This window comes from Thamnophis sirtalis, unplaced genomic scaffold (genome assembly GCF_051295495.1).
Source record: "Thamnophis sirtalis isolate CommonGarterSnake01/CBP01778 unplaced genomic scaffold, rThaSir2_p1.2 scaffold_1, whole genome shotgun sequence".
Classification (NCBI taxonomy): domain Eukaryota; kingdom Metazoa; phylum Chordata; class Lepidosauria; order Squamata; family Natricidae; genus Thamnophis; species Thamnophis sirtalis.
In genome coordinates, this window is record NW_028261381.1 from 42,611,519 (window position 1) to 42,638,486 (window position 26,968).

The 26,968-nt window shown below is 37.1% G+C and overlaps 1 protein-coding gene across 1 annotated transcript in view; it reads right to left on the reverse strand.

The window, feature by feature from the left end:
• THSD7B (thrombospondin type 1 domain containing 7B) overlaps positions 1–26,968 on the reverse strand; it is a 442,486-nt gene that overhangs the window by 146,958 nt on the left and 268,560 nt on the right. The window contains exons 12-13 of the mRNA XM_087710996.1: positions 17,041–17,235; positions 1,170–1,433 (exon numbers count right to left, since the gene is read on the reverse strand). Coding sequence (XP_087567122.1) covers positions 1,170–1,433; positions 17,041–17,235 — 459 coding nt within the window. The remainder of the gene's footprint in view (positions 1–1,169; positions 1,434–17,040; positions 17,236–26,968) is intronic.

A 26,968-nucleotide genomic window follows, 5' to 3' on the forward strand; every position in this document is an offset into this window, starting at 1 on the left:
ACAGATTATTCCTCCCATTGGGGATCCTGCATGCTGATGAAAAGAGGCAATGCGTAACAACAACAACAAAATAAATAAGAAAAGACTGAGTGAAGACAAGACTAAAGGGTCAGAAACAATGCTAATTATTAACAACAAATGTAACAACAACAGAAACAGAATGTGACAACTTGCAAAAAAAGTGTCGGGGGGAGACAATATGATGATATGTTGAGAAATGTTTTCCAGCTTTGGAGAGGGGGGAGAGAACATCTGTTAATATAACTCCAGTTTATGGCATTTATGCAATTGACAATTGCTGATTTCCACACTTCTCAAAATTTTAAATTGCTTTCTTTCTGGAGCGAACCTGTCCAACCTAATGAAATTATATTTCTAAGTCAGGCATGGCAGGAAGCCGTACTGTTATTCTTTAAGCGAGTGGTTTTGTTTTAAGATTTACTAAAGCATCAAAGTAATTAGAGGCTACCGTGTTTCCCCGAAAATAAGAGAGGGTCTTATTTTCTTTTGACTCCCGAAATAAGTGGATCGGCCTTATTTTTGAGTAGGTCTTATGATTTTTGAGGTGCAGGAGGCGAGCTTGGTCACCTCATGGTTGCTGCTATGTTGCAATATTTTGGGGGAGGGCTTATTTTTAGAGGAACGCTTATTTTAGCACATGCGCTCAAAAGCCTGATTGGGCTTATTATCTGGGAGGTCTTATTTTCAGGGAAATGGGGTAGTTAGCCAGATTTCACATCTATAACAGGAGAAGTGAGATATAGCTTAGCTTATATTTAGCTTATACTATATATCTATACTGTGGTCCTCTCTTGAAGCAATGAAGTAGAAACATTTTTCATTCATGTCTGCCCAACTAAAATCTAGCTTCTGTTCAGCTGATGTTTTTAGATATATTTTTTTTAGATATTTTATTAATATTTATATTAATAAAATATAATAATGTTGTGAATAAATTGGTCTTCCACAGTTATGTCGTTAAAGGACAGCAACATAGTAAATTTGATGAAACAATTCTTATTCTGTTTTCTTGTCCCATATGATGGGATGGATTATAACACCAATGTTTGCTACAATGTGAGTGTCACATTATCTGGCTGACAAAGGAGGCATTACAAATGATTCCCTTTCAAGGTGTGATGCTTTACATATGTTCAATGCTCTTTTACCTGAGTGGTTGCACCGAGAGGGATCCACAACTCTGCCGGTCTTATCATAGCAGGCAAGTGCTCGGAAGCGCACACCTTCTCCACATTCTTTGGCATGTCTCTGAAATCTCATCTCCAACTGCAGTTCTATTCTTCCTACTGTAATTATGCATTCCGACCAATTTCCATAAGGCTGGGAGGTAAATATTGCACAAGGGCAGAGTTCTGTCTCAAGCTGAGGATAGACTTCGGTATTCTGGCACTTCTCTCGCTTTTTGCTTCTTCCTGTTCCAACCAGGAAAATATGCTTGTTAGTGTAACATCTGCTGCTTTTGATAACAGTATGTCATATTATTTATACTTGAAGGGTTTTAATACAGTTAGAACCAAACCATCTGAAATGTAAATACGGCAGCAGAGTTGGTTCAAAGACATCTGTTAGTTCCTGCCAGAGCTCTGGAGAGCTAAGACGATGGAGATATCTCCAGGGCAACCAGGAAACCTAAAGAAACTTGGAAAGAATCTTTTGGATGAAGCACAAAACAATAACAAGGGGAGCAACTATCTGATTGCTTTTGTTACAAAAGAAAACAAAAGTCTGTTCTTCCCCTCTGTAATTATCTGAAGAAAATAATTTTATTGTGCCATTCTCCATTTCCCGCCTACGGATTCTTGAGGATCCTACAAATGTAGAAGAGGACGCTGCATCTTTTTCTTTGAATCTTCTGTATAAATTTTGTATAAATTAACTGAATACAATTTCCACATACAAATACTGGGTCCATCCTTTGAAATTCTGGCATTTAAGTGATTAGTAAGAACTTCAATTTTTCAAGACTTTTTCTAACACAGATGGTCAGGCAAATGTCCCAAAAGGTACTACAGTGTATACTTAACTTATTACTCTTCAATATTTATTATATCATCTCAGATATTGTGGTGTATCTATAGATATCTGGGTCAACCTGGATTTCAGCAATTTGGGGGGGGGCACAATGAATTTAAGATCTATACAAGAAACCATAAGATTCCATTTATTAAAACAGAGGTTCTGAAATATCCATTTGTGATGCCAAAATATTTTATTGAAAACGATTTAAAGATACAAATTAAAATAATCCAGAGTGCACGAGATAACCCAGTCTCATGAAGTTTGTGTTCTTGCATGAAATCTCATGAGACTTTAGTCATTTTAAGTATTAAAATTCCATCCATAACATCAAATGAATTTGTGCAACAGGGTCTACTACCTGAAATAGTTGCTAAGCTCTGATTAAAGTATCAGAATGATAACAATGTTCCAATATCTAACGCGCTGCACAAAGAAGGGGAATCAACCTATTCTCCAAGGCACCTGAAGGCAGAATGAGAAGCAATGGATGGAAACTAATCAACGAGAGATCCAACCTAGAAGTAAGGAGAAATTCTGAGATATTTAGAACAATTAAGCAGTGGAATGACTTGCCTCCAGAAGTTGTAGGTGTTCCAATGCTGGAGGTTTTTAAGAAGAGATTGGACAACCATTTGTCTGAAATAGTATAGGGTTTCCTGCTTGAGCAGGGGGTTGGACTAGAATACTTCCAAAGTCACTTCCAACTCTATTATTCTGTTTATTCTGAAAGAATAGACTTATTTGTATGGTATCCTATAAATATTGCCAACATACATAGACAACAGGTTCTAGTATCTGGAGATCATATTTTTCCCTATTATTTTTGGCAGCCAGGTGTTACATATGTCACATTGATAATGTAATGATGTTATTCAGGGGAGTGGAGTGAATATTTCCATTTTTGGCTTGTTTGGGACAAGGTCTATTTGCCTCTAGGTTTACGTATATTGTCATAGGAGGAAATTATACCATTCATCATATGCTCTGGTACCAAATATTTATAGTGTGGTTGTGGGAGCCATAGAAAGATCATTTTTTTGCTTGACAACAATGAGTTTTACCCATTAACCATAATAATTTAACAGACCCAACTGAACAGCTAGTTTTAAAACAAGGCGTGGTTATGTATGAAACTCTGGCAAGTTGTCACAAGAGTAATCTATTTGTGGTCACAGTTCTTTCTATGAACATGTATAAGGGAAACCCAAGGCCTGGAAGTGGCTGTTGTATCAGATTGTTCAGTGTGTCAGGGAACTAAACATGGGAACTGTACGTCTGTTATAAAAAGTAATAATTGTTATTGGTGTAAGTTTTGAAAATTCCTGGATGTCATATTGCTTTACCTTGATAAATATTTTTAGGTAATGGGTGAATTTGAAAATCAAATGAAATATGAAACATAATTACATCTTCCTCATGTAGTTGACCCATCAGCCCTAGGAGTTTCTTTTATTTTTTGTATTTTATAATTATCCCTGATCCTCTTGCCTTCTTCAAATGAGAAAGTGATAGCCTGGCAACTTCCAGTTTCTCTAGCAAACAGCCTATAGAGAAGTTTGATTGAACCAGTGTGGTTCAATCTCATAGGTCAGTATGAAAACTTTCAAAAATTGTAGGAAAATTACGTTTTTGCTAAAGATCACGGAGTTCCTGACTCACAATCACATACTTTTCTAGGATCGAAGGCTTGCTGGGCCAGGTTGCTGACAAGGTTTACCTCTTCTAAAATGTTACATTTTGTTGGGCAGCATTTTTTTTAAGTCTGAGATGGCATCTATGTTTAGTATTCCTCATGCAATATGTTAAAAAAAAATAGCTTGTGTTAGATACATTTTTTTAGAACAAGTATCCCCATACAAGAATAAATCCATTTGCTCAGTACAGGACAAGGAAGCCAAACAAACAAAATGTAGGAGAATGAAAATGGAAATATTCTGTTTTTGTGTGTGTGTGTGAACTTTTAAAAGGAACTTTTTGGAGAAAAGTTTGGAAAATGAAAGGACAATGAAAACTATTTAAAAACCTAGATTTGATACATGTTTAATAGGAATTATTCTACAGATTAGATAAGCTATCAGTTAAGAAAGAACAGGACAAACAAGTATGAATTTGTGAAAAGGTTATATAAGAAAAAAGAGAATCGGATCAAAAAAAAAGAACAGCAAAGTCTCTCTGTCTCTTTGTCATCAAGTGTGGACCCCCCTCAAATGGGTGCTACCAGACAGCAAAGCAGCATTTCTGAAGGCAGACTCAGATTTCATCATTTCTGTAAATCACCTCTGAATCTTTCTGAAGCAATTCAAAGACTCTCAGTACTGTAAAAGGGGGTGCCTTGAACTGCCCTAGATATTTGAACGTTCAATTTGCAGGGATATTTCAGTTGAGCCTCCTTCGAACTGAATCACTCTTTGAAACATCAGAGAACATGCTCTGTTAAGGAACCATATGAAGAGCTCACCTGAACACAAACAGCTTCCCTCAGTGCCCATGATGTCTTTTTACAAGACTTGCCAACATTTTTCCACTCAATTTCTTTGTTTACTGAGGCTCACTCAATGCCACAAAACAGTCATTTTTCCTACAGACTTCTCCCACTTTGAGATTCCCACAGCATTGTCTGCTTTCAATTTTTGTTAATTAACGTGTTAATATTTTAGAGCCATTTTCTAAAATGCTTTTTTTCAACAATCTGCAGCCTTAAGCACTGTTTTATTCCATTAGTTTGAATACAAATCATTTTCAGCATTAAAAAAAATGGGGGGGGGGATATTGGAAATTAAACAAAATAAATACTCCTTTTTTGAACATTAGGCTTAACTCTCATCCCCTTTGGTTTCATAATACATATTGCAAAGTCATGTAACCTCAAATTAGATTGAGCAGGCATATACTTGAGGGAGGCTTCTCTGATGAGTTATACTAAATGGGTAAATCACACACAGATTTAAACATAAGATAACATATGCTATTAAACATGAAGTAAGAAACAAGTTAATTTTGTGCATGTTTAATATTAACATGCAGAAAAGAAGAGGAAGATATTCCCATAATGCCTCCAAATTGGGCAATTTTCTTGATGAATCAGTACAATTATTACAGAACAATGTTACTTTCAGCTTTCTTGCTATTTTAAAAAAATCCACCAAATCTATTTTTATATTTGAAACAATATCTTTTCATATGTTAAGTAATATTTTTTTGATTAGGAATAGCAAAAAACCCAAGAGGGCTAGGGAATTCTAGCTTCGTGTATCTGCTGGCAGGATGGACAATTTTTATAGAACTGATTTTTTTACCCTTTGGAAACCTCTAATTTTAAAGAACCTGGGGAACTTCAAATTTTAGGGCTTTATGGATACAGAGGGAAGAGAGTGTTTTTGTGCATTGTTAGGCAAATCTTTCTATTTGCCTAACAATGCACAAATCTTGAAACTATGAGTATTTTATAAGAACAAAATGTTATGTCTTATTGGCAAAGAAAGACCTAACATATATTATGAAAATGCCATGGCTGATACTGATGCTTGCACCATTTGAACAAAATGTGAATAAATATAATAATTTAATTAATATACAGAACTTGCCTAAAACTCTATGTGGCGTGTTCGCATTAAAATATGATGGGGAATGCAAATAGCAGATCACATTATTTAAGTTGCAACGTATCTACAGCAAATAAAGATTTTCCCCCATATCTCTCCAATGGTTTTCTCAAAATAGTTTTCTAGTTATATACCGGTAAAAAACTTTTAGAGAGCACAATAGCCTTTAACACAAAGACTTTAGTCTAGTGAACAATTTTTAAAAACTATTGGCATGATGGAATATAGTGTAGAGATAGATCAACAGAAAGGAGAGGCTGCACTCTAGAGAAGTAAGGGGCAATTCAATACATAAATTATGAGTGAGAGAAATAGCATGAAGACAGCACCTCCCTAATAGAATAGAATAGAATTCTTTATTGACCAAGTGTGATTGGACACACAAGAAATTTGTCTTATTAATTCACAGAGTATATGGTATGTGAATTAGTTCACAGAGTATATAGTAGATGCAGATAATAGAGTCCTCAGCTTGACAAGAATTTCCATGCATCATTCTTGGTTTTAGTAGTCCTAAAAGGTTCATCACAATATGCTGTTCAAAATTATTTTGCATCCTTAGTTTTCCCATAGTTTCCCCTCATTTCTTATTAAGCAGCTTTGGCTATGCAAGATGACTATCCTAAGCATCAATTTGTAATTCACTGAGCATCTGTAAAAATTATCATGTACTGCTAATGAAAAATTGGTGGGAACATATAGTTGAAAAAGTAGTTGAAAATGAGCAGATTAAAATACTGTCATCCATGACAATAACTTTAACAGCATCAATCATCAACATTTACCTATCTCAAGTCCAAGGGAATGACTAGATAGGTGGATAAAAATGCCAAAATCAGTTTAAACATCTGGACAACTTTGCAACCAACCATAATATGCTATTATTTATCTTGCTGTATCATTGCAGGTAACATATTTGATTTTTAATAACCTCCTTGCAAGTTCTGTGTAATGTTTTATTCAAAAGTATGGGTCATTAAGTAAGAATTACTCTTGCACTAAATGTACTATTGCTATTATTCATGTTGATTCTCTTTTGTAAAAAAATACCCCTTTGTTACATTTGTAATCCTTGTTCTGAAAATGCAGTAGGAATTTTCAAGTGTTTTTTTAGAGATAAATTGTAATTTGTTCCTGTGAGAACAGTGATAGGATGAAAGTTGTGTTACATATTTGAAAGAAGATATAAAATTAGGTAGATAATATTAAGCCAATTTTTAAAGACAGTGGCAGAGGATTTTTTTCCAGTTCCCTTGGGTGTTTGTGTCCCACATTATGCAAGAGGCAGCAAATTAAATTAGGATTTGGGGCGGTTAGATTAAACTCCTCTTCTACTTGAATTACTGTGTGCAGTTGGCAGATTCCCAACTGTTAGTTTTTGTTACAGAATGTTAGAAAAAAACATACATAAAACTAAAGACACTTTTGCTACTGAAGCCAAAACTAGAATCAATGTTAATCCATGCCATTGGGAAGGAGTTCATTATTAAGTAGTCACCTAAATAGCTGTACCGTAAGTAAGAAATGTGTCTGGTTTGCCTAATTATGGGAGGCTATATTCAAAAGAGAAGAGGCTGGAGAAAAAGCAAGTGAACTGAAAATGAGGTAGAGGTCTTAGGTGATTTCCTCAAGTACCGTATTTTTCAGATTATAAGACACACTGGAGTATAAGATGCACCAAGGTTTTAAGGAGGCAAATTGCACTCTGCAAAACTCATGAAAACGGGCCCGTTTCCCCCCCCAAAAAGGGCATGAATAGCCTTTAGGAGACTTATAGACTGCTCCTGGGGGCTGGGGGGGCAAATTTGATCAATAAATGACCCATTTTTTACTCATTTCTGCCTCCCCAGCACCCAGGAGCTTTCTGAAAGCCTTCTAAAAGCTATGCACACCCATTTTGGTGAAGTGGGCGGGGTTTCAGGAGGAAAAAAATGCTATATTCAGTGTATAAGATGCCACCAGATTTTCAGCCTCTTTTCTGAGTGAAAAAGGTGTGTCTTATATTCTGAAAAATATAGGAATACTAAATCTTGAAGGACCTGGTTGAGGGGAAAGGGAGGCCTTTTAACCAACTCAATTAAACCAATCACATTGTACATATGTTGTGCACTGACAATTAATAATAATAATAATAATAATAATAATAATAATAAGTATTGTATTATGTATTATGTATTATGTATTATGTATTATGTATTATGTATTGTGTATTATATAATAATGATAATGATGATAATGATGATAATGATGATAATGATGATGATGATGATGATGATGATGATGATAATAATAATAATAATAATAATAACAACAACAACAACAACAACAACAACAACTCCACCGTTGCCGGACCCAAGCCCGGATGAGAAAGGAGGAGGGTTGGGGTCAGGTTGGCATCTGGTCCCGCCAACCCATACAATACGGTGAAAAAAACAAATAAGAATTCCATACCGCATCGGCCGTCGTGCGGGTTAACAAGGGCCGCGGCGGATGTTGGGGTCCCTGGACATCCGTCGACAAGTGGGCTACAAGTGGACCAGCCAACAAAACGACAAAAATATAGTGCAGATGAAAACCGTGCCATAATGGCCTGTTACTACAACTCAGAGCCAGAAAAAAGAGGCTATTTAAAGCGAATGTATGAATTATGGAAACAACAATATACAGATTCAAATGTTAGTGAACAACGACTAGCAGATCAAAGGCAATTTATTATATGGAATAAAGTGTTTAGTGAAGTTGAACATGAGGAAATTCAGGCAAATTGCAAAACCCCAAAAACAATATCACAAGCGGAAATAACTGATATTCAAGACACAACTAAAGACATTATAGTAGAATTCCCAGAAGAAGCTCTCGGGGAGGAAATAACATCACCACCACTAGAACCAGTTATCACTGGTTGAACTAACCAACTGATGAACTAACTCAAAAACAAAAAGAATTGAAGGATAAGATCATGGAGCATTTTCTGCTTAATGAGGAAAGGCAACGTTTACCATCACTAAAAACTGTGCCTAAGAAAATTTTGGCCCCTATCATGAAAATGGTTAATGCAGTGTTTTCAACAATTGAACCGGGATCCATCTTGGAAACAAACCAGTTAATGTACAGCGCAGCTGTAATAGTCACTAATGAACTAGGCATTAAAATTAAAGTACCTAGTCTCACAACAGAAAAAGCATCAAAGCCAAAGTGGAAAATCCGTTTAGAACAAAAAATCAAAAAATTAAGGGCAGATGCTAGTAACTTAAAGAACATGCATGAGCAACGGCTTAAAAATAACAAAATCATAGATCGGCTAATCAGAAGATATAGATTGGATACAAGAAACATCAATGAAGCTGTAGAGATTGTAAAACAGCAGATAACAGCAACAGCTAGAAAAATGGAAAGATATGAGGCACGAATCATCCAATATAAACAAAATCAGCAATTTCGATCAGACCAACGGCGTTTTTATCAAAGTCTTAATGTGAATGGTGACACCAAAAGTGAAAAACCAGAAAAACAGGCCACAGTTGAATTCTGGAAAGAATTATGGGAAAATGCAAAGGACTACAACAAGGAAGCAAAGTGGATACATGACTTTGAGAAAAGCATTGGCAACAAACAAATGCAAGTATTAGAAATAACAACTGAGATGGTCAAAAATCGAGTAAAAAAGGTAAAGAATTGGACATCACCTGGAAAGGACCAATTACATGGTTTCTGGCTCAAATATCTGACCAGTTTACATGCAATATTGGCCAGGCAACTGAATGAAATTTTACAAAAGGGCCAAATTGATGAATGGTTGACAACTGGAAAAACATACTTGATTCAGAAAGATGCAACTAAAGGAACAACACCTGAAAACTACAGACCAATAACATGCTTGCCAACAACCTTCAAATTACTCACAGGCATTACTGCAGATAACATGATGGATTATTTGGAAACAAACAACATTGTGCCAGTAGAGCAAAAAGGCAACAAAAGAAGGAGCAGGGGCACAAAAGATCAGCTTCTAATTGATAAAACGATATTAGAAAATTGTAAGAACAGAAAAACGAACTTGAATATGGTCTGGATTGATTACAAAAAGGCATTTGACTCACTGCCACATAGTTGGATCATAAAATGCTTAGAAACAACTGGCATTAGCAAAAATATTACATCCTTTACTGAAAAGGCGATGAAACAATGGAGAACTGAGTTAGTAGTAGGGAATGAGCTCTACTGAATGGTTAATAAGAAGCGAGGAATTTTCCAGGGTGATTCACTTTCACCTCTTCTCTTCATCATCGCAATGATCCCACTATCAGTAATCTTTAAAAAAAATGAAATTTGGCTACCAAACAGCCAAAGAAGCTGAAAATTTTTCGCATTTACTATATATGGATGATTTGAAACTCTATGGAAAGTCAGAAATAGAAATCCAATCATTGACAAACACAGTCCGAGTATTCAGCACAAATATTTCAATGCAGTTTGGCATGGAAAAATGCGCCACTGTATCCATAAAAAGGGACAAAATCACTGCATGTGAGGAAATTGAAGTGCCCAATGGCCAACTAATTAAATGCAACGAAAATGAAGCCTACAAATACTTAGTCATTCTGCAATTGGATAACATCAAGCATGGAGAAGTAAAAACTATTGTCAGGCGAGAGTACACCAACAGAGTTAGGAAAATTTTGAAATCTAAATTGAATGGTGGAAATACAATCAAGGCCATAAATACCTGGGCAATACCAGTTATAAGATGCACAGCTGGTATAGTTAACTGGACACAAGCTGATTTGGACCTTTTGGACCGAAAAACCAGGAAACTAATGACAATGCACTACAGTTTACATCCACGTGGTGATACTGATAGACTATACCTGCCCCGAAAATCAGGTGGCAGTGGATTATTACAAGTGAAGCAAACAGTTGAAGAAGAAAAACATACACTGGCTGATTATTTAAAAGAAAGTCAAGAACATCTATTAATCGAAGTAAAGAACAAAAATCTACTGAAGGCCCAACAGACGAAACAAGAATACAGAAAAGATGTGATAAAATCAAGAATGGAGAGTTGGCAGAACAAAGCACTGCATGGCCAATTTCTGGAAAAAATAAAAGATAAAGTGGACAGTGAACAAACTTGGTTATGGTTAACAAAAGGTACATTAAAGAAAGAAACAGAGTCACTAATCCTGGCTGCGCAAGAACAAGCTATCCGCACAAATGCCATTAAGGCCAAAATCGAAAAATCCTCTGATGATGCCAAATGCAGACTTTGCAAAGAAGCTGAAAGAAAATGTTGATCACATACTCAGCTGCTGTAAAAAAATCGCGCAGACTGATTATAAATTGCGGCACAATTCAGTAGCACAAATGATCCATTGGAATTTGTGCAAAAATTATAATATTAAAACAGCAACAAACTGGTGGGAACATCAGCCTGAAAAAGTCACCGAAAATCAGATGGTCAAGATCTTGTGGGATTTCCGTATACAAACAGACAAAATACTGGCGCATAATACACCAGACATCACACTGGTTGAGAAAAATAAGGTCACAATCATAGACATCGTAATACCAGGTGATAGCAGGGTCGCCGAGAAGGAACATGAAAAAATCACAAGATACCAGGACTTAAAAATCAAAATTCAATGACTATGGCACAAACCAGCAGTGATAATTCCAGTGGTAATTGGCACACTGGTGCTATTCCAAAAGCACAGGAATTACATTTAAAACAGTTAAAAATTGACAAAATCACCATCAGTCAAATGCAAAAAGCCGCACTGCTTGGATCTGCACGCATATTACGAAAATACGTTATGACGTCCTAGGCCCCTGGGTGGGGCCCGACTAGCAACCAATGCCAAATCCGGCGAAACAACTGGCCGCTGTGATACAATTGTACAACAACAACAATGATAATAATGATGATGATGATGATGATGATGATGATGATGATGATGATGATGATGCTGCTACCATCAAGGGTTTTTTTTTTAAGCAAATGAGACATTAATAAAAAATAGCTAGGGATTTAAAAAAGAGTTTCATAATTTTAGACTATACTTCTGGAGCACAGAAGAACCATAGGGATATATATTTTAGGGGACATAAGCAGAAAAAAATAGTTTTTATAGAAAAATGCAATTTTCTTGTAGAACAATGCTTTGAAATATTATGCAGTATGCACTGGAGCTATGCAAGTCCTTTGAAAGGGTGCATGAAGCAACTTTTTAAAAATATTTAAAGCAGCTACATCCTTTCCCAGGCTTGTGTGTGATTTGTGTGGCTACTCCAAATATCTACATGAAGCCACTGGGTGAGATCATTCGACGGCACGGGATAAAACACCATCAATATGTGGACAATACACAGCTGTATCTGTCCGCCCCGTGCCAACTCAGTGAAACGGTTGACATGATGTGCCAGAGCCTGGAGGCTGTTAGGGTCTGGATGGGGGTTAACAAGCTTGTACTCAATCCAGACAAGACCAAGTGGCTGTTGTGTTTCCCTCCCAAAAACTTGGTCAATATTCCATCACTCAGACAGGGCTCGCAACTTGGAGGTCCTCCTGGATCCACAGCTGACTTTAGAACACCATTTGTCGGCTGTGACCTTTGGGGCATTTGCCCAGGTTCGCCTGGTGCACCAGTTGCGTCCCTACCTGGACCGGGAGGCGCTCGCAACAGTCACTCACGCCCTCGTGAACCTCAAGACTGGACTACTGCAATGCGCTCTACATGGGGCAGCCCTTGAAGAGTATTCGGAGACTTCAACTCATCCAGAACGCAGCTGCGGAGCGATTGTGGGTGCACCTCAGTACACCCACGTTACACCTATCCTCCGCGAGCTGCACTGGTTACCGATCAGTCTCCGGATACGCTTCAAGGTGCTAGTCGTAACTTATAAAGCCCTTCATGGTATTGGATCTGGGTACTTGAGAGACTGCCTGCTGCCAATTACCTCCCACAGACCATTAGATCTCACAGGGTTGGCCTCCTCCGGGTGCTATCTACCAGCCAATGCCATCTGGCTATTACCAGGGGGGGGGCTTCTCTGTGGTAGCTCCTGTTATAGCCCAGCAACAGCCCCTGTGCTGCGTTCTAATTGGTCAGGCGAAGCACAGCCTGTGATTGGTGGTTGTAATGACAGTTAAATGACAGTTGGTACCTGAGAGTATAAATACTGTGACAGTTGTAACACATTCTGAATCGCTTGCAACCTACTAATAAACTTCTACTGTCTGATTCCATGGCTCCTGCGTCTTTCCCTCACACAACACAAACAATATATAATACTGGCGACGAGGGTGGGATCGCGATTCCGCAGAGCCTGGACTAAGAATAAAACTAAACAATAAGCCAGTCGCAACGCAACCAAGCAAACGCGAACAGAAAATACTTTGAAGACCTGTCAGAGCTGCAGCAGCAGTTTCCACTGCCTCAGGTTTCGCCTCCGATCAAGCCAACCTGAGTAGATCCACAGGCGTGGACTCCATCAGTCACAGGGACGGGCAACCTACGCTTAACCTTGGCTGGAGCCGTCGCCTCTGCTCAGGGACGAGCTACGAATCACGTTGGCTCAACCGTGGCTGAAGCTGCCTGTCTGCCTGCCTCTCTGCTGTGAAGATCTACCAGACACAACTCTAGAGTCTATCCGGTCTACTGTTTGCTACTGTTACAAACATTAGTGTTGCAATACACGGATACTGTTGCCTAAGAAGCCTCTGACTCTTCATACAGCTTTCCTAAGAAGCAGCTTCCGACAAGCCTGCTCTTCCTCCAAAGCCAGCAGCCTACTACCTGCCTGTCAGAAGCCTGCTACCTGCATTACAAAGCTGCCTGCCTCCCAAGGAGCAACTCTGGCCACTCAAAAGCCTGCCTGCTGCCTTCCTAACGAGCCAGGAACAACTCAGCCGCCTCCAGGGCCGGTCTCCGCTCTCTAACAGAAGCCTCCACAGCCATTTCAGAAGCCTACCATTCTCTGCAGCAAAAGTCAGCAGAAATCCTGTCAGCTAAACCTTCCAGCAACAGCGGAACCCTGCCTGCATGCCGATCGAACAAAGCCCAACAGAAAAGTTATCAACAGAACTTCTTTGAGTTTCCCTCCATGTAAGCTCTCCAGCCTCCATGATTTGTGAGCATGCGCAGAGCTTGAATATGCAAATGTGAATATGCAAATGTAAATATGCAAATGTGAATATGAAAATGTGAATATGAAAATGTGCCAAATAACTGGGGGGAAGGAGAGTTTGTAAAAGAGTTTGTAAATGTTGAACATAAAACAAAAACAAAAAATGCAAATACTTGTAAATGTTGAACATGAACACAAAAATGCAAATAAATAAACAGATAACACAAAAATGCAAACAAATAACACGCAAATTGACAATACGGAAAATGCAAATAAAATACACGTATGCAAATAACTGGGGGGAAGGAGTGTTATAGCCCAGCAACAGCCTGTGCTGCGTTCTAATTGGTCGGGCGAAGCACAGCCTGTGATTGGTGGTTGTAATGACAGTTAAATGACAGTTGGTACCTGAGAGTATAAATACTGTGACAGTTGTAACACATTCTGAATCGCTTGCAACCTACTAATAAACATCTACTCTCTGATTCCATGGCTCCTGCGTCTTTCCCTCACACAACACAAACAATATACAAAAGCTCCGGCCCTCTGGAATGAACTCCCCACAGGGATTCGGACCCTCACCTCTCTCCAGGCCTTCCGAAAAGCTGTCAAAACCTGGCTTTGCCGGCAGGCCTGGGGGTGATGAGTTCCCTCCCCTCTCGACATGTATAGTTGTGCGACTGTTGCTTACTTTTATTATTGTATTTCCTTTTTTATGTTCCCCCTTTTCCCCCTTGAATTGTTCGCCGCCCTGAGTCCTCCCGGAGAAGGGCGGCATACAAATAATAAAATTCTATTCTATTCTATTCTATACTTTGTAACTTTGTAACTTTAATAAAATTTGTATGCCGCCCACTCTCAGGGGACTGCACAGCCATTTTACGCTGCTGTGCTTTCAATCCTATGATTCCTCATCCTCAAAGAGCATGTGTGCCTTTAAGATATACTAAGAAAGAGCAGATGCAGATGCACAAATAGAGATTTTCCCCCAATTCCTAAATGCTAAACCAAATATAATTGGAATTGGCTGGAAATGTTAGAGAATTAGCAAAAGCAAAATTGACAGGAATCATTTCTCCCTAGTCAGCAATGCTCAGTTTCTTGTCACTCATAAACAGTAAGATGATGGATTGTACTTTTTGGCTGGAAGAAATTCCCTTAGATGGAGTGACAAGTTAAACAACAGATGTCTAGCTGATTAAGGCAAGGATGTTATTATAATTATGATAAACATTTATATAATACTTTAATATTTTCAGAACATTTTGGAAACCATATGTAAGTTTTCATAATATGCCTTCAAGGTATAACAATATTGTTGTTCTATTATCATTATACCCATTATTGAGATTAAAGCTGAGAAAATGTTCACCTGTCACCTACTCAGTATGATCACAATTGAGATGGGATTTGAACTAGTGATTTCCTCCTTCAAATGAGCATTTTCTGTTTCTAATCAGCTCTACCTCATCTAATATAACAGTATTGAGTACAAGATGCAGCTACTGCAGCTGTCATCATTAAAAGTTCATTGCAGCAATATCTACAATGAAAACCTTTTTGTGAGGTGCTGTCCAGTGGATCTTTCCGAAAAGGCTTTATGCTCTTCTCTAGACCGTTATATGTTAGACCTGTGACAGCTACTAATTCATCTTGTTTCCAGCAGAGGAAGGATTCAGGGAGAGAAAGCAGATTCCTTTGCTTAAAAAAAAAGGACGGTTGCTAAGTGACACTTCCACTACGCTTGGAAACCAAAGTCAGTGACTAGCTGTGACTAGTCACAAGGCGTGATTTTCAGCTGTGGAAGATACACACAGTGACTCACATTACAGAAAAACCGTAAATCTTGGTGGTATTTATAGATTAATACATAATTATATACTACTGCAAAAATGTGTGGTTATGCAATCAGCTGAGCAAGACCAACAGTTTATAATCAATTACATATATAGTTTGCCACAATTTATCCATTAAAACACATGTCCTATGTCAAGGAATGGCACAGCAGCTGTTCAGATGAAGTCAGAGACACTAACACAAACTTGTGGTCATACACATACACAGAGAAGTCTTTATCATCATCCAGAACATAAGATAGGAACACAGGAATATCATTAGGTAAATTAATTAATATACAGAACACACAGAAGAAGAAAAAAAGGGAAGGGGGAAACTCCCCCCTTTATACTTACAGCAACCAATCATAGAGTAGATTGCCTCATACATGAGTCAGCATTCTTACCAATCAACTACAACTGTGTGTTCTGATCTATTGTACACTTGAAGTTTCCAGCTACTAAATTCAATAATCTAAAATCCTGCATTTGTGAAATCAAACAGAAGGGATATTTTCAGAGTTTGGAGAATGGAATATACGCGTGGAACCCACTGAATTTACTCCAGCAGAATATCTGTGTGGATCCCGAAATATAAGCATAAAAACCCAATTCATAAAATAATAAACACCCTGAGAGAGCTTCAAGTAATCATACAAGTGTAATTCCCAGATTTTTTTTATAACCTACACATTTGTAGGTTGCAACTTTGTCGTAAGATGCCTATGCTAACTGTGTATAGTGCTGTAACAATTCATGCATCCATTTTTTGACTGATTCCTATGAACTTCTTCATTAACCAACATGGGACATCATCCACACTTTTTCTACACATGTGTAGTTGGAAAGATCAGTCCCTTGAGACATTATACATAAAAAACCCATTGAAAGGAAGCTAGAATTCTATAATGAAATAGAAATTGCTGCCCCAGTTGGCTATTTGAGCCCTAATGATGTAGTGGTTAGAATGAAGTATTGCAAGCTAATTCTACCCACAGTCTGGTGTTCAATAGTGATGGGGTTCAAGGTTGATTCAGCCTTCCATCCTTCTGAGGTTGGTAAAATGAGGACCCAGACTGTTGTGGGTAATATGCTGACATTGTAAATTGCCCAGAGAGTGCTGTAACGCATTATAGGACGGTATATAAGTCTAAGTGCTATTGCTATTAGTAGTTGGAATAATTTCAGCATCCAAATAGCTTAAGGGATTCACTGATGAAATTATGATCCTGACACCTTAGGAGAAGGTAGCCCTCCTGACAGACTTAATAGAATAAGAGAGCAAATTGTTAGTAAGTCAACACTGAGGGAATCATTATGAGACTTTTAACAAAACAAGAATACACTTAATTGCCCTTGGCAAATCTCCAAAGTTAACTCCATGGATGTTTGGAAACAAAAGGACTAAGGATGATTGATTGATTGATTTATACTACCTGTGAGAGTTCTTCTTCTGGTCCGTGTTGATTCACAATCGGAAGTGCATGCTGTAAATTTAGACCAAGGAGTAAACATGCAGTCATCTTTGCAAGGCACTGAGCAATCCTGGACAAGGGAAGGCATCGGTCCTGCCCACTTCAAGCACTCACTGGCATCTACTGAATGATTACCTTCCAAAGTGCACGTCACAACTGCAGAAAATGAATGAATAAATACAAACAGAAATAAATGGTTTGGAAACTCCTTGGAGGCACAAGATGAGTTTATAATCAAAGATCTAGATCAGGTGTGTTACCATCAAGGGTTTTTTTTTTAAGCAAATGAGACATTAATAAAAAAATGAACCTATACTAAGCTATTTTTGATGACAATAACTGTTATGTGGAATACTATACTGCTTTTTTCAGAACTGTGTTTGTATTTCAAAGAAGTTATTTTCTTTTTTTTTCTTTACATATTCCAATATTGCTTATACATATCTCTAAATGTTTTAAGACTTGCAAAAAGTTCCAGAGTCAACATTTACACCAGTAGTACTACTGTACTATAGAGATTACCAACAAAAAATAAAGAAGAAAAAAGAAGAAAGGAAGAGATTTAATGACTCTATAAACATCACTAAAGAATTACAGCTAGGATTAAAACACAGAGAAAGATTTCTTCATATAAATATGAATTCAAACTTTTTTCAGGAGGTTTTTCTCTTTTCTGAAGAGCTTTGTCTATTAGGGATGCACAATGGATTATCTATGTTAACATAAAACACTTAGAGGGAAGATTAAGAATACAATCCTGCAAAGCAAAATCCTCCCCAGTGGACTATTCCCATGCAAAACAGCAAAAAGAATGTTACAGTAATTAGAGAACATTTAAGTAGCCAAAAATAGCAAATTCTATATATAAGAGGGAGATTTCTGCAGATGGACAGGGAAACGAGTAGTTTGTTAACCACAATTGTGATTGGCAATTTGGATCATTAAGCAAAGTGGTGGCCAAGTGTAACCTTGGTTGTTCTTACCATCTCACTTCAGCTTCCCTTTGTTTTACATCTGCAAAGCTCATAAATGCATGAGTTGATCACAAAATTATCTTTTCATCCCCTTTGTGACTATGAAGGTCACTAAATGAGGCAGTATACTACCTGTGCTAAGTATATATCCATAATGAGTCTTTGGATATGAGATGGGTGGCAAATTCCATAATAAATTAATAAACAAACAAAAGTTATTTTTGTCTTCAAGACGAAAGTTGTGTCTGTGTGTGCGTGCACGCGCACGCACGTGTGTCTGCATGTGAGTGTGTGTGTGTGTGTATCTATAAACATTTCTGAGACTTCTATATACGTAAAGCAGTATAAAGAAAAAGAACTAGAAGCAGCAAAGTGCAAAAGTAAAACAGAAACATAACAGGAATCAGAAAAAATAAGTGACCCAAACTTTTTTCCAGCAGTATGTTTTATTTAATCAATTACTTCAGAAGTATTTTACTAACATAGCAATGCTTCAAATTAAACTGTCCCCTTTAGTGAGTTTGCACACTTAAGCTCTGGAGGGCCTGGGAAGGTAGAAGTTGACTGCTAGCTGCAGTTCAAATCTAACTGGCTCAAAGTTGTCTCAGCCTTCCATCCTTCTGAGGTGGGTAAAATGAAGGCCCAGATTGTTGCGGGCAATATGCCGACTCTGTAAACAGTTTAGAGAGGGCTGGAAAGCATTATGAACCAGTATATAAGTCTAAGTGCTATTGCTATTGCTATCTGGAGGGAACTGTTGGTGACTTCTGAGTATAATGCTTGGAACAGTGGAAGGATACAGCAAACTCATAGCCTCAGGTGAAGTCTATTTAAAAGACACTTGGTTCACCCACTCCACTTTTTAAAGCACATTTGGACATAAGAATTTAAAGTGAAAAGAGGCCTTTAAGCCATCTGGGTAAGGGTACTTTGAATCCATGGGAAGGATTAAGGTGAAGAAAAAGACAAGAATTATAAGGATTTAAAAGCAAAAAGCTTGCTGGAAGTTTGGGTTAGTTTAAAGTTTAAAAATGGAGTAAGGGAACAGTTTAACTTAGAGTGTTGCTACGTTAACAAAGAAATAAATAGAACAGAAGTCTTAAACACCCACTTAGGACCAAACCAGTAGACTGATTCGGGATGGGGATCAAAAATTGTGCATAGAATAGGATACAGTTGAATGACAAGAGTAGTGAACAGAAACTGGACATGCAGATCCTGTTTGTCATACTGACAACCTCCCATACATAAGCCAAATCACAATAATCCACTAAGTCAAGTATGTATATATCGGGAAAAAATATCTTAACAGCCACAACTGGCAAGAAATACATCATGCTCCTGATTTGACTCATCCTTAGAAGATAGGAAAGAGGATCAAGACCAAAAATTATATACAGACAGTTCCAACCCTAACAACTCTAGAAAGTTTTAGGATTCGTTATTACTGATATCATCATTGTCATTCAGTTCTTCAGAAAGAATCACATCACATCTACCTAATAGAAGACTGATATTTCTGTGCAAAGATGTAGAAAGTAGAGGCAGAGTAACCAACTGCCCAGAGGATGCTCTGGGTTTGGCACAGTTGGCAACATGTGGTAGCAGCCTGGTGATGGGAAAGCAGGACTGACCAATGTCAGATGAGCTGAGTCAGGGGATGATTTCAACTAGTAAGAACTAACCAAACAAACTTTCAACAATTCAAGAGCTTCTAACAGATCATCATCATCATCATCATCATCATCATCATCATCATCATCATCATCATCATTATTGTTAACCAGCTAACAAAAGGATTCCACTGATTGATGTGTCACTGAGAAGAACTATGCCTTAGCACTTTTGTGCCTCTATTGCCCTCTGCCACTCTGTTGTAGTAGGAGACCCAGTTTCTGCGTGTCCCTTCTTTCAGTAGCAATAACGCTGGTTTGTCTTGCCTGCATGCAATGGCTTACAACTTCTTGTAATCTAGCTCTTTCAGTATAAGCCAACCATGCATGTCATGCCCTATGCTACACACCTGCTGGGCATTCTTGGAAACTTTAATCCTGGATTGACACAGGCAGTAAGTACTGCTTTGTCCTCTGAACTCGTTTTCCTTTGAACTCGGACTTATTTATGATTGCGTCTTTGCTAGATTTACAACTTCACACTGACTGGCTCAGCTTGAGAACAGGACACACAGCAGGTTTGCTCACCTCTTGGGCCAATAATAAAGTTTTGCCCTCTGGCAGAATAATCCCACACTTATAAAATATTACTCTGAGGGGGAAAAAAAACTACTAGCAGAAAAATTATTTTATAAGAAATAACATCATTTAGATATACTCTGAGTTCAATTCCAACTGAGAGAGTCTCTGTGAGCTGACCAGGCACTGTTTTGTCCTGGTATTTCAAAGGCATTTGACTTAGTAATTACTGAAGAAATGAACAGGATTTTAAGACTACTAAACTGGTTATCTGTCATTTAAATCTATATCCACCCTGGCTGCAATGTGGGTGACTTGTAGCTGCATCCATGTAATGGTGCGTGTGTTCATTCATTCATTCATTTATTTCATAAGGCCATCCATCTTACAGGTTAAGAGTAAATAACAAAAACATATAATAACATTGCTATAAATCCAACAGAATAAATATAATTAATGTAATCATAGCAATAGCAATAGCACTTAGACTTATATACTGCTTCATAGTGCATTTACAGCCCTCTCTAAGTGGTTTACAGAGTCAGCATATTGCCCCCAAACAATCTGGGTCCTCATTTTACCCACCTTGGAAGGATGGAAGGCTGAGACAACCTTGAGCCTGGTGAAATTTGAACTGCTGAACTGCAGCTAGCAGTCAGCTGAAGTAGCCTGCAGTATTGCACTCTAACCACTGTGCCACCTCGGCTAGCATAATACAATAAGTTAAGCATTGCATAACAAATTCAATCTCATAACCACTCTATTATTATAATATTTTGATCCAGGACCTTAAAGAAGAAAGCAATGCCATCATAGCCTTCCAGAAGGACAGGACAGTTAGGGGTCGCCAAACCTCAGGAGAGAGGCTGTTTCATAATGCTGAATGAGGAGGTGGTGCTGCCTCTGTAAGAAACAATCATTGGACCAACAGTGATGGACAATGTTTGTCCATTCTTCAATTTTTCCTTTTATACCAGGATAGCTTCTTCAGAGGGTCCTGGATAAAGCAGATTATTTGGATCCTTACAGAGCATATGAAGACAGTACTGATCATGCTGGTTGATGATCTCTTGGGGAACCACGATAGGATGGCAGAACATTTCTGGTCTTCTTTGAGCTGTCAGTATCTTTCAATATCATTGATCATGGTAGTCTTCTAGACTTCCTCCAGTAATTGGGAAAGGACAGCACAATACTACAGTTATTCTCCTCTTTTTTGTGTGAACACTTCCAATTGATGCTGATGGGGAGATAGGCTGACCTCTGTTGTTATTTAAATCTGTTTGAAGAAGGGACTCTTTCTCCAGGGGCTAGTAAGTGCTTTGTGGCAATTTTATCATTTTATTGGATATTTTAATCCTTGAACAATTATCTGGTTTGTTTGGTTTGGGTTTTTTGGTAGAGTTGGGTTTTTTGTATTGGATATTGTTTTCAATTGTATGTTCCCAAAATAATTAATAATTTGGGAAAATTATAAATAATTTGATAGATAATATATATGATATTTCATACACATGAAGATATTGTATTTAAACTGGCCAAAATAATATTCTATTTCTTTTGTGGATTTCCTTTCTACTGGGGAATCACTTTCTATACAAATTCATATTCATGGTAATTCAAGAAGTATTTATCTAGCTGTTTACTTTGATGAAAATAATGTATAGAAGTAAAAAAAAAGTAATGGTTTCAAGGATTAAATACTGTTTCAAAGTGTATTTGAGTTCAAACTATCATATTTACGAAATCATGTGGTTTTGATTAATAAATTTCAATGTTCTGGTTTTCTTTTTGCCAAAAAGAGTTAAACGTTTCATGCTTTTATTAAATCTATAATTTCACAGACTAGGGAAATTTTCAAGTTGATGAATTCTGACAGAGAATTTATGAATGTACAGTATGTTTTTTCAAACTTTATAATTGGACTCCTATGATCCAGCTCACCTCTAAAGACCTGTATTTAGTTCAACAAAGCTATGGAATGATGTGATAATTGAACTGAAAGTCTACCTCACTTTCAATAAACTGGCTATATCATTAGAAAGATTACTGATTAATCTAGACTTTAACAACAAAGGTGTTTCTACTGCCTTGACAAACTGAATTAAATTGAAACACGAAACAAGAGGAAAGCAGAATAGCATTTAAAGCACTAATAATGTTTTGGTAATATAAAAACATAAGCCACGAAGCAGAAATATTTGCATCAATGCCCTAATCAATGTAGAAAAATAGCATTCTCAAAATACTGGAGATGTACCATTATGTCGTTAGTTCTCAAGTTGCACTCTTAATGGAGCCTGCCTATTACAGTCGAAACAGCTGTTAAATGAACTCACTTAATGACACCCAACAATTCATTTAATCATTAAATGAATGAGCAGGTTGTTAAGTGAAGCATGGAATACTTCAGGCGTGGGGCATGGGGGAGATCTGGGAGGCACAGTGCAGGTACAAATCCAACTATCTTGTACCTCCCAGGGTTTCCCCCATCTGATGAGATACCCCATGCATATGTAAATTGGTTGATATACTGATTTAAAATTATCAAGAAGCACAGTAATAACTTAGATTTGATCTTTTGTAAGCCAGCACACAATTTATTGTCTTCATTATTGTCCTTACTGGAAAGCACACATGCTAGCATATAAAAAGGATGATTCTTTATCATTTGGCTGTTATTCTGTAGCTTTTATCTCATAATCATAACTATAATAAGCACAAAATTTAATATCTACATTATGATCTTTATAATTGATTCAAAAAACACAAGTTTTAGAAAATATAAAGACTGCTACGTTTTTATATTTGATCACCCAAATCGTAATGTTTTAATATTACAGGCTACAAAAGGCATTTTTTCCCTACTTACAGACTTACATATATGCAAACTTTTGAAAAGACTAACTTCACTTGCTAAAATAAATTAAACAATCAACTGGTAATTGCCTGTTAGGGCAATTTAATTGACTTATAAGCACCATATGTGAATCAGCATGGAATCTCAATTATAGATATAGTTATGAAAACAAGCAAACCAGTTTTGCATGTTATAAGCCCAGAGACTAATGAATGTCTTGATGTCCATCAAGGAAAGGGGGGGCAGGGAATAAAATATGCAAACCCTTTGATCAATGTAATAAGACTGCAGAGTGACTGCTACAAATCCAGTGAAGTAGGTCAGTAAGTGTTTTACATTACAATGAAATTAATATTTTGTAAGTGTTTTGCATTATGATGAAATTAGTACTTTAACTTGCTTACTAAGAGAGTCTTCGAACTGATTTTGTGACCAGAAAGGACATGGTTTGCCACATCTTGATGCTCATGTTTATAAAGTTGCCCATTATAGAATCAATTCTAGATTCCATACTTTGGACAGTCTCTGGATCTTGTTATATGTGGTAGTGTCCTACATTTTTAACATTGGTAAAATGAGTGGAAACAGTTTGTGCTTTCTTTTATTTCTAGAAATGACTTTAAATGTAGACGATCAATCATATCATCATATTTGTATGATACAACTATAATACATGTGAACTATCTCATTGCTGTGAGGCTGAAGCAGTTACACATATTGCTTATAGAAACAAGCCATTAAAAAAATATATATCTTCCTTCCTAAATGTATACTTCTGGAACTCCGTTGTTCATTAACTAATGGATCAATTTGGGGTTGGTTTTTCTTTTTTTGACTAGAATAAAGAGTACAAAATTGCCAAGGAGGAGGATACTTGAGGGATAAGCACAGAGTTAATGAGAGCGATAAAGGGAACATAGATAACTGTCAATGAAAAGAGTGAAGTCATGAACTATTATTACATGAAGCAGAACAGATCAGACAAAAAGGAGTTAGTAGAGGAGTGGGGAGAAGAGCTTTGAGAAAAGAGCTCAAATATATTTCACAGCAAATTTAAAATATTTAGTTGCATCTAAAGAAAGGAAATAATTATATTATCTAATTATATTGCTCTATAGATCTGAATCCACCAGAGGTGGTATTTAGCCGGTTCGGGCAAACCAGTAGCCCCAACAATCAGCTGGCCCTGCCCATCCACCCCTGCTCTATCCTGTCCTTTATTTCCTGCTTTCTAGCTTATCTCAATTGTGCGGCACAGCTGATCCCCCCCCCCCTGCTGTTTTTCTTACCATTGCTGACTTGGAAGGTAAACAGCTGAGCTTCTAAATGCTCCATTTTCAGCACTGCACGCATGTGCAAAGCACACACTCACAGAACTGGTTGTTAAGCTGGCAACATTCCACCACTGGATTCCACGCCAATAGGCATGAGCTTGATGTTGGTGCCAAGCTCCCTGATATTGCTTGGAACCATTTCTCTCCCTTTGGTTGCACTAAGTGATGCTAAAGCAAGAGTCTTGAAGTCAATACTTTTATCTCTGTCTTCCTTGTGTCAGCATCGAAGATGTAAACAGTGTTATGGTGAAGAGTTACTGCTACCAGATTTCCATGCAAATATCAAAGAAGGTTTTTTTGGGGGGGGGTAGGGGCAGAGAAGGAGGAGAAAAAAGCAGAGAGAGGCAATGGATGGGGCATTCAAGGAGCTCTCTCCTCTGTAGTTCCCTTTGTAGCTCCCTATAAACTATAAAAGTTATAAACAAGGAAGTCACTGCTCTTATTAAGTCCCACATTGTCTTGAGTTGTATAGAGATCTAGACTCAGGCATCTGTTTTAGCAAAGTAATGTCTCAGGCTTTCTTTCTTTCCTTTCTTCCTTCCTTCCTTCCTTCCTTCCTTTTTTTTCTATCTGCCTATCTAATCTTATCTATCCGACTATTATCTATCTATCATCTATCTATCTATCTATCTATCTATCTATCTATCTATCTATCTATCTATCTATCTATCTATCTATCTATCTATCTATCTATCTATTTTTTTTCAGGGCAGAACTATAATCTGGCATTCAGCTCTAATGTTTTAACTCATTTTTGCAGCAAATGTTGATTTCACATATCTGGAAATAATTCTATAGTGGAACCAAATGGATTTATGGATTTAGTAGTCCAGGATGCTTAAGACATATTCAAATAATTTTATTATATTTTTTAGCTGTCGCAAAAAAGGCATTCTTTTCAGAATTTGCTTTTACAGATGCCACAACCAAACTGAATAAAAACTTCCTGTGGATTTTTATAGAATTATATTGTACTCTCTAGACCTCATTCTGAGTAACACCAAAGAAGTGAATAATGCTGAAGGAAGCAATTTATGTATATATGGGTTCTTGCAAGGAGAATAACTGCATGCTTTTGATTTCTTACTCCTCCTTTCTTTTTGAAAATTACTGGGCATTTTCAGAAGCCAAACAATTATTCCTGTAGCTACTGTAGAAAAAAGTCATTAGTTCTTATGTTAAGAATACTTGTCATATTCTCTCTCTTAAATATGGCCTGTTCCACAACGGTACTCAGACAATCTGAAGTGCAAATTCAGCTACAAGAAGGAGTTCCTAAGAACTACTGCAAAGATATTTTTTTAAAAAAACCTGAGAGTAAATTGCATAGCTTTAGCAAAGAAAAGAAATCATTTATAATACGAATCCATAGGTGGAAGAAAAAGAAGAGAAAAAAGATAATTGCTGTAGTTTCTTTTAGTCACATAAAAAGTCCTTCATCTGTAACATAACCAGAATTTTGGGAAAGAAGTTGTGTGATGGGGCTCAAACCTATGTCAGTAGGATAAAATGGGAAACTAAAACAGAATGAATATTTTTATTAAGTCCAGATGCATTTGGAAGAGGCAACTGTTGAGCCTTTCTTCTAAGGACATGTCCGAATGTTGGACTTCTAAGTGGTTGGCAAGAATTCTATAAAACATGATTCTGGTTTCAATACACATTAATCCCTTTAATCCAGATTACTTTATAATCTGGATATTCACCACTATTGCAAAATTAATCCCTATGTCTAATTTCATAAGTGAAGAATATTTTGCTCACATGATCTAGTAAGTAATTCCAATTTGTGGAAGCAGGTATAAAATAAGAAAAATATTATGCAGTAAAGAAATTGGACATGGTCTAGCTAAATCTTACACATGTATAAACCATAGTTCAAAAAATATATATGCAGGCCAATTATTGCCCTTAATCCAAGATACTTTCCACAATATTTGCTTCCTTCCTTCTTTGGTGTGTCTTACAACTTTCATTTCCACTACAAAAAAAGTCAAGCTTAAAAATCATCTTTATCCTTGATATATCCTAATGAACAATAGTTCTGCAAATTCAGAAAGAAGGGGAAACCATGATTTATATTTAAAGGGGAAAATTAGCACCATAAGCAAAACAAAATGATGCAAGTTACTTTAAGTGATATCAAATGAACTTCCTTTTGCATCTGAATCAACTCTAAATTCATGCACTTTCATTTTCCAGTTTGCTTATAGCTCTGATTAATTAAAACAAATCCATAAGGTCTTTGGCCTCTGCTCCCAAGAATTACATCTTTGTGATTGCTTCACTCAACCCAGCCATTATGTTACATCACAAACAATCCACTAAACTAGTGCACAAAAATAGGATTATTTTGTGTTTTTAACTCACTTGCAATATGGATTTATAAGCACTTAGCCCTCATTTCTAGGTGATCATGGAAAAGTTTTATATCCTCCAGATTTCAGAATTCTTAGCAATAGGCAATGGAAAATTCTGGGAATTGAAATTCACATGGAAAAAATGGACTTCTTTATTTAATCCCTTTAT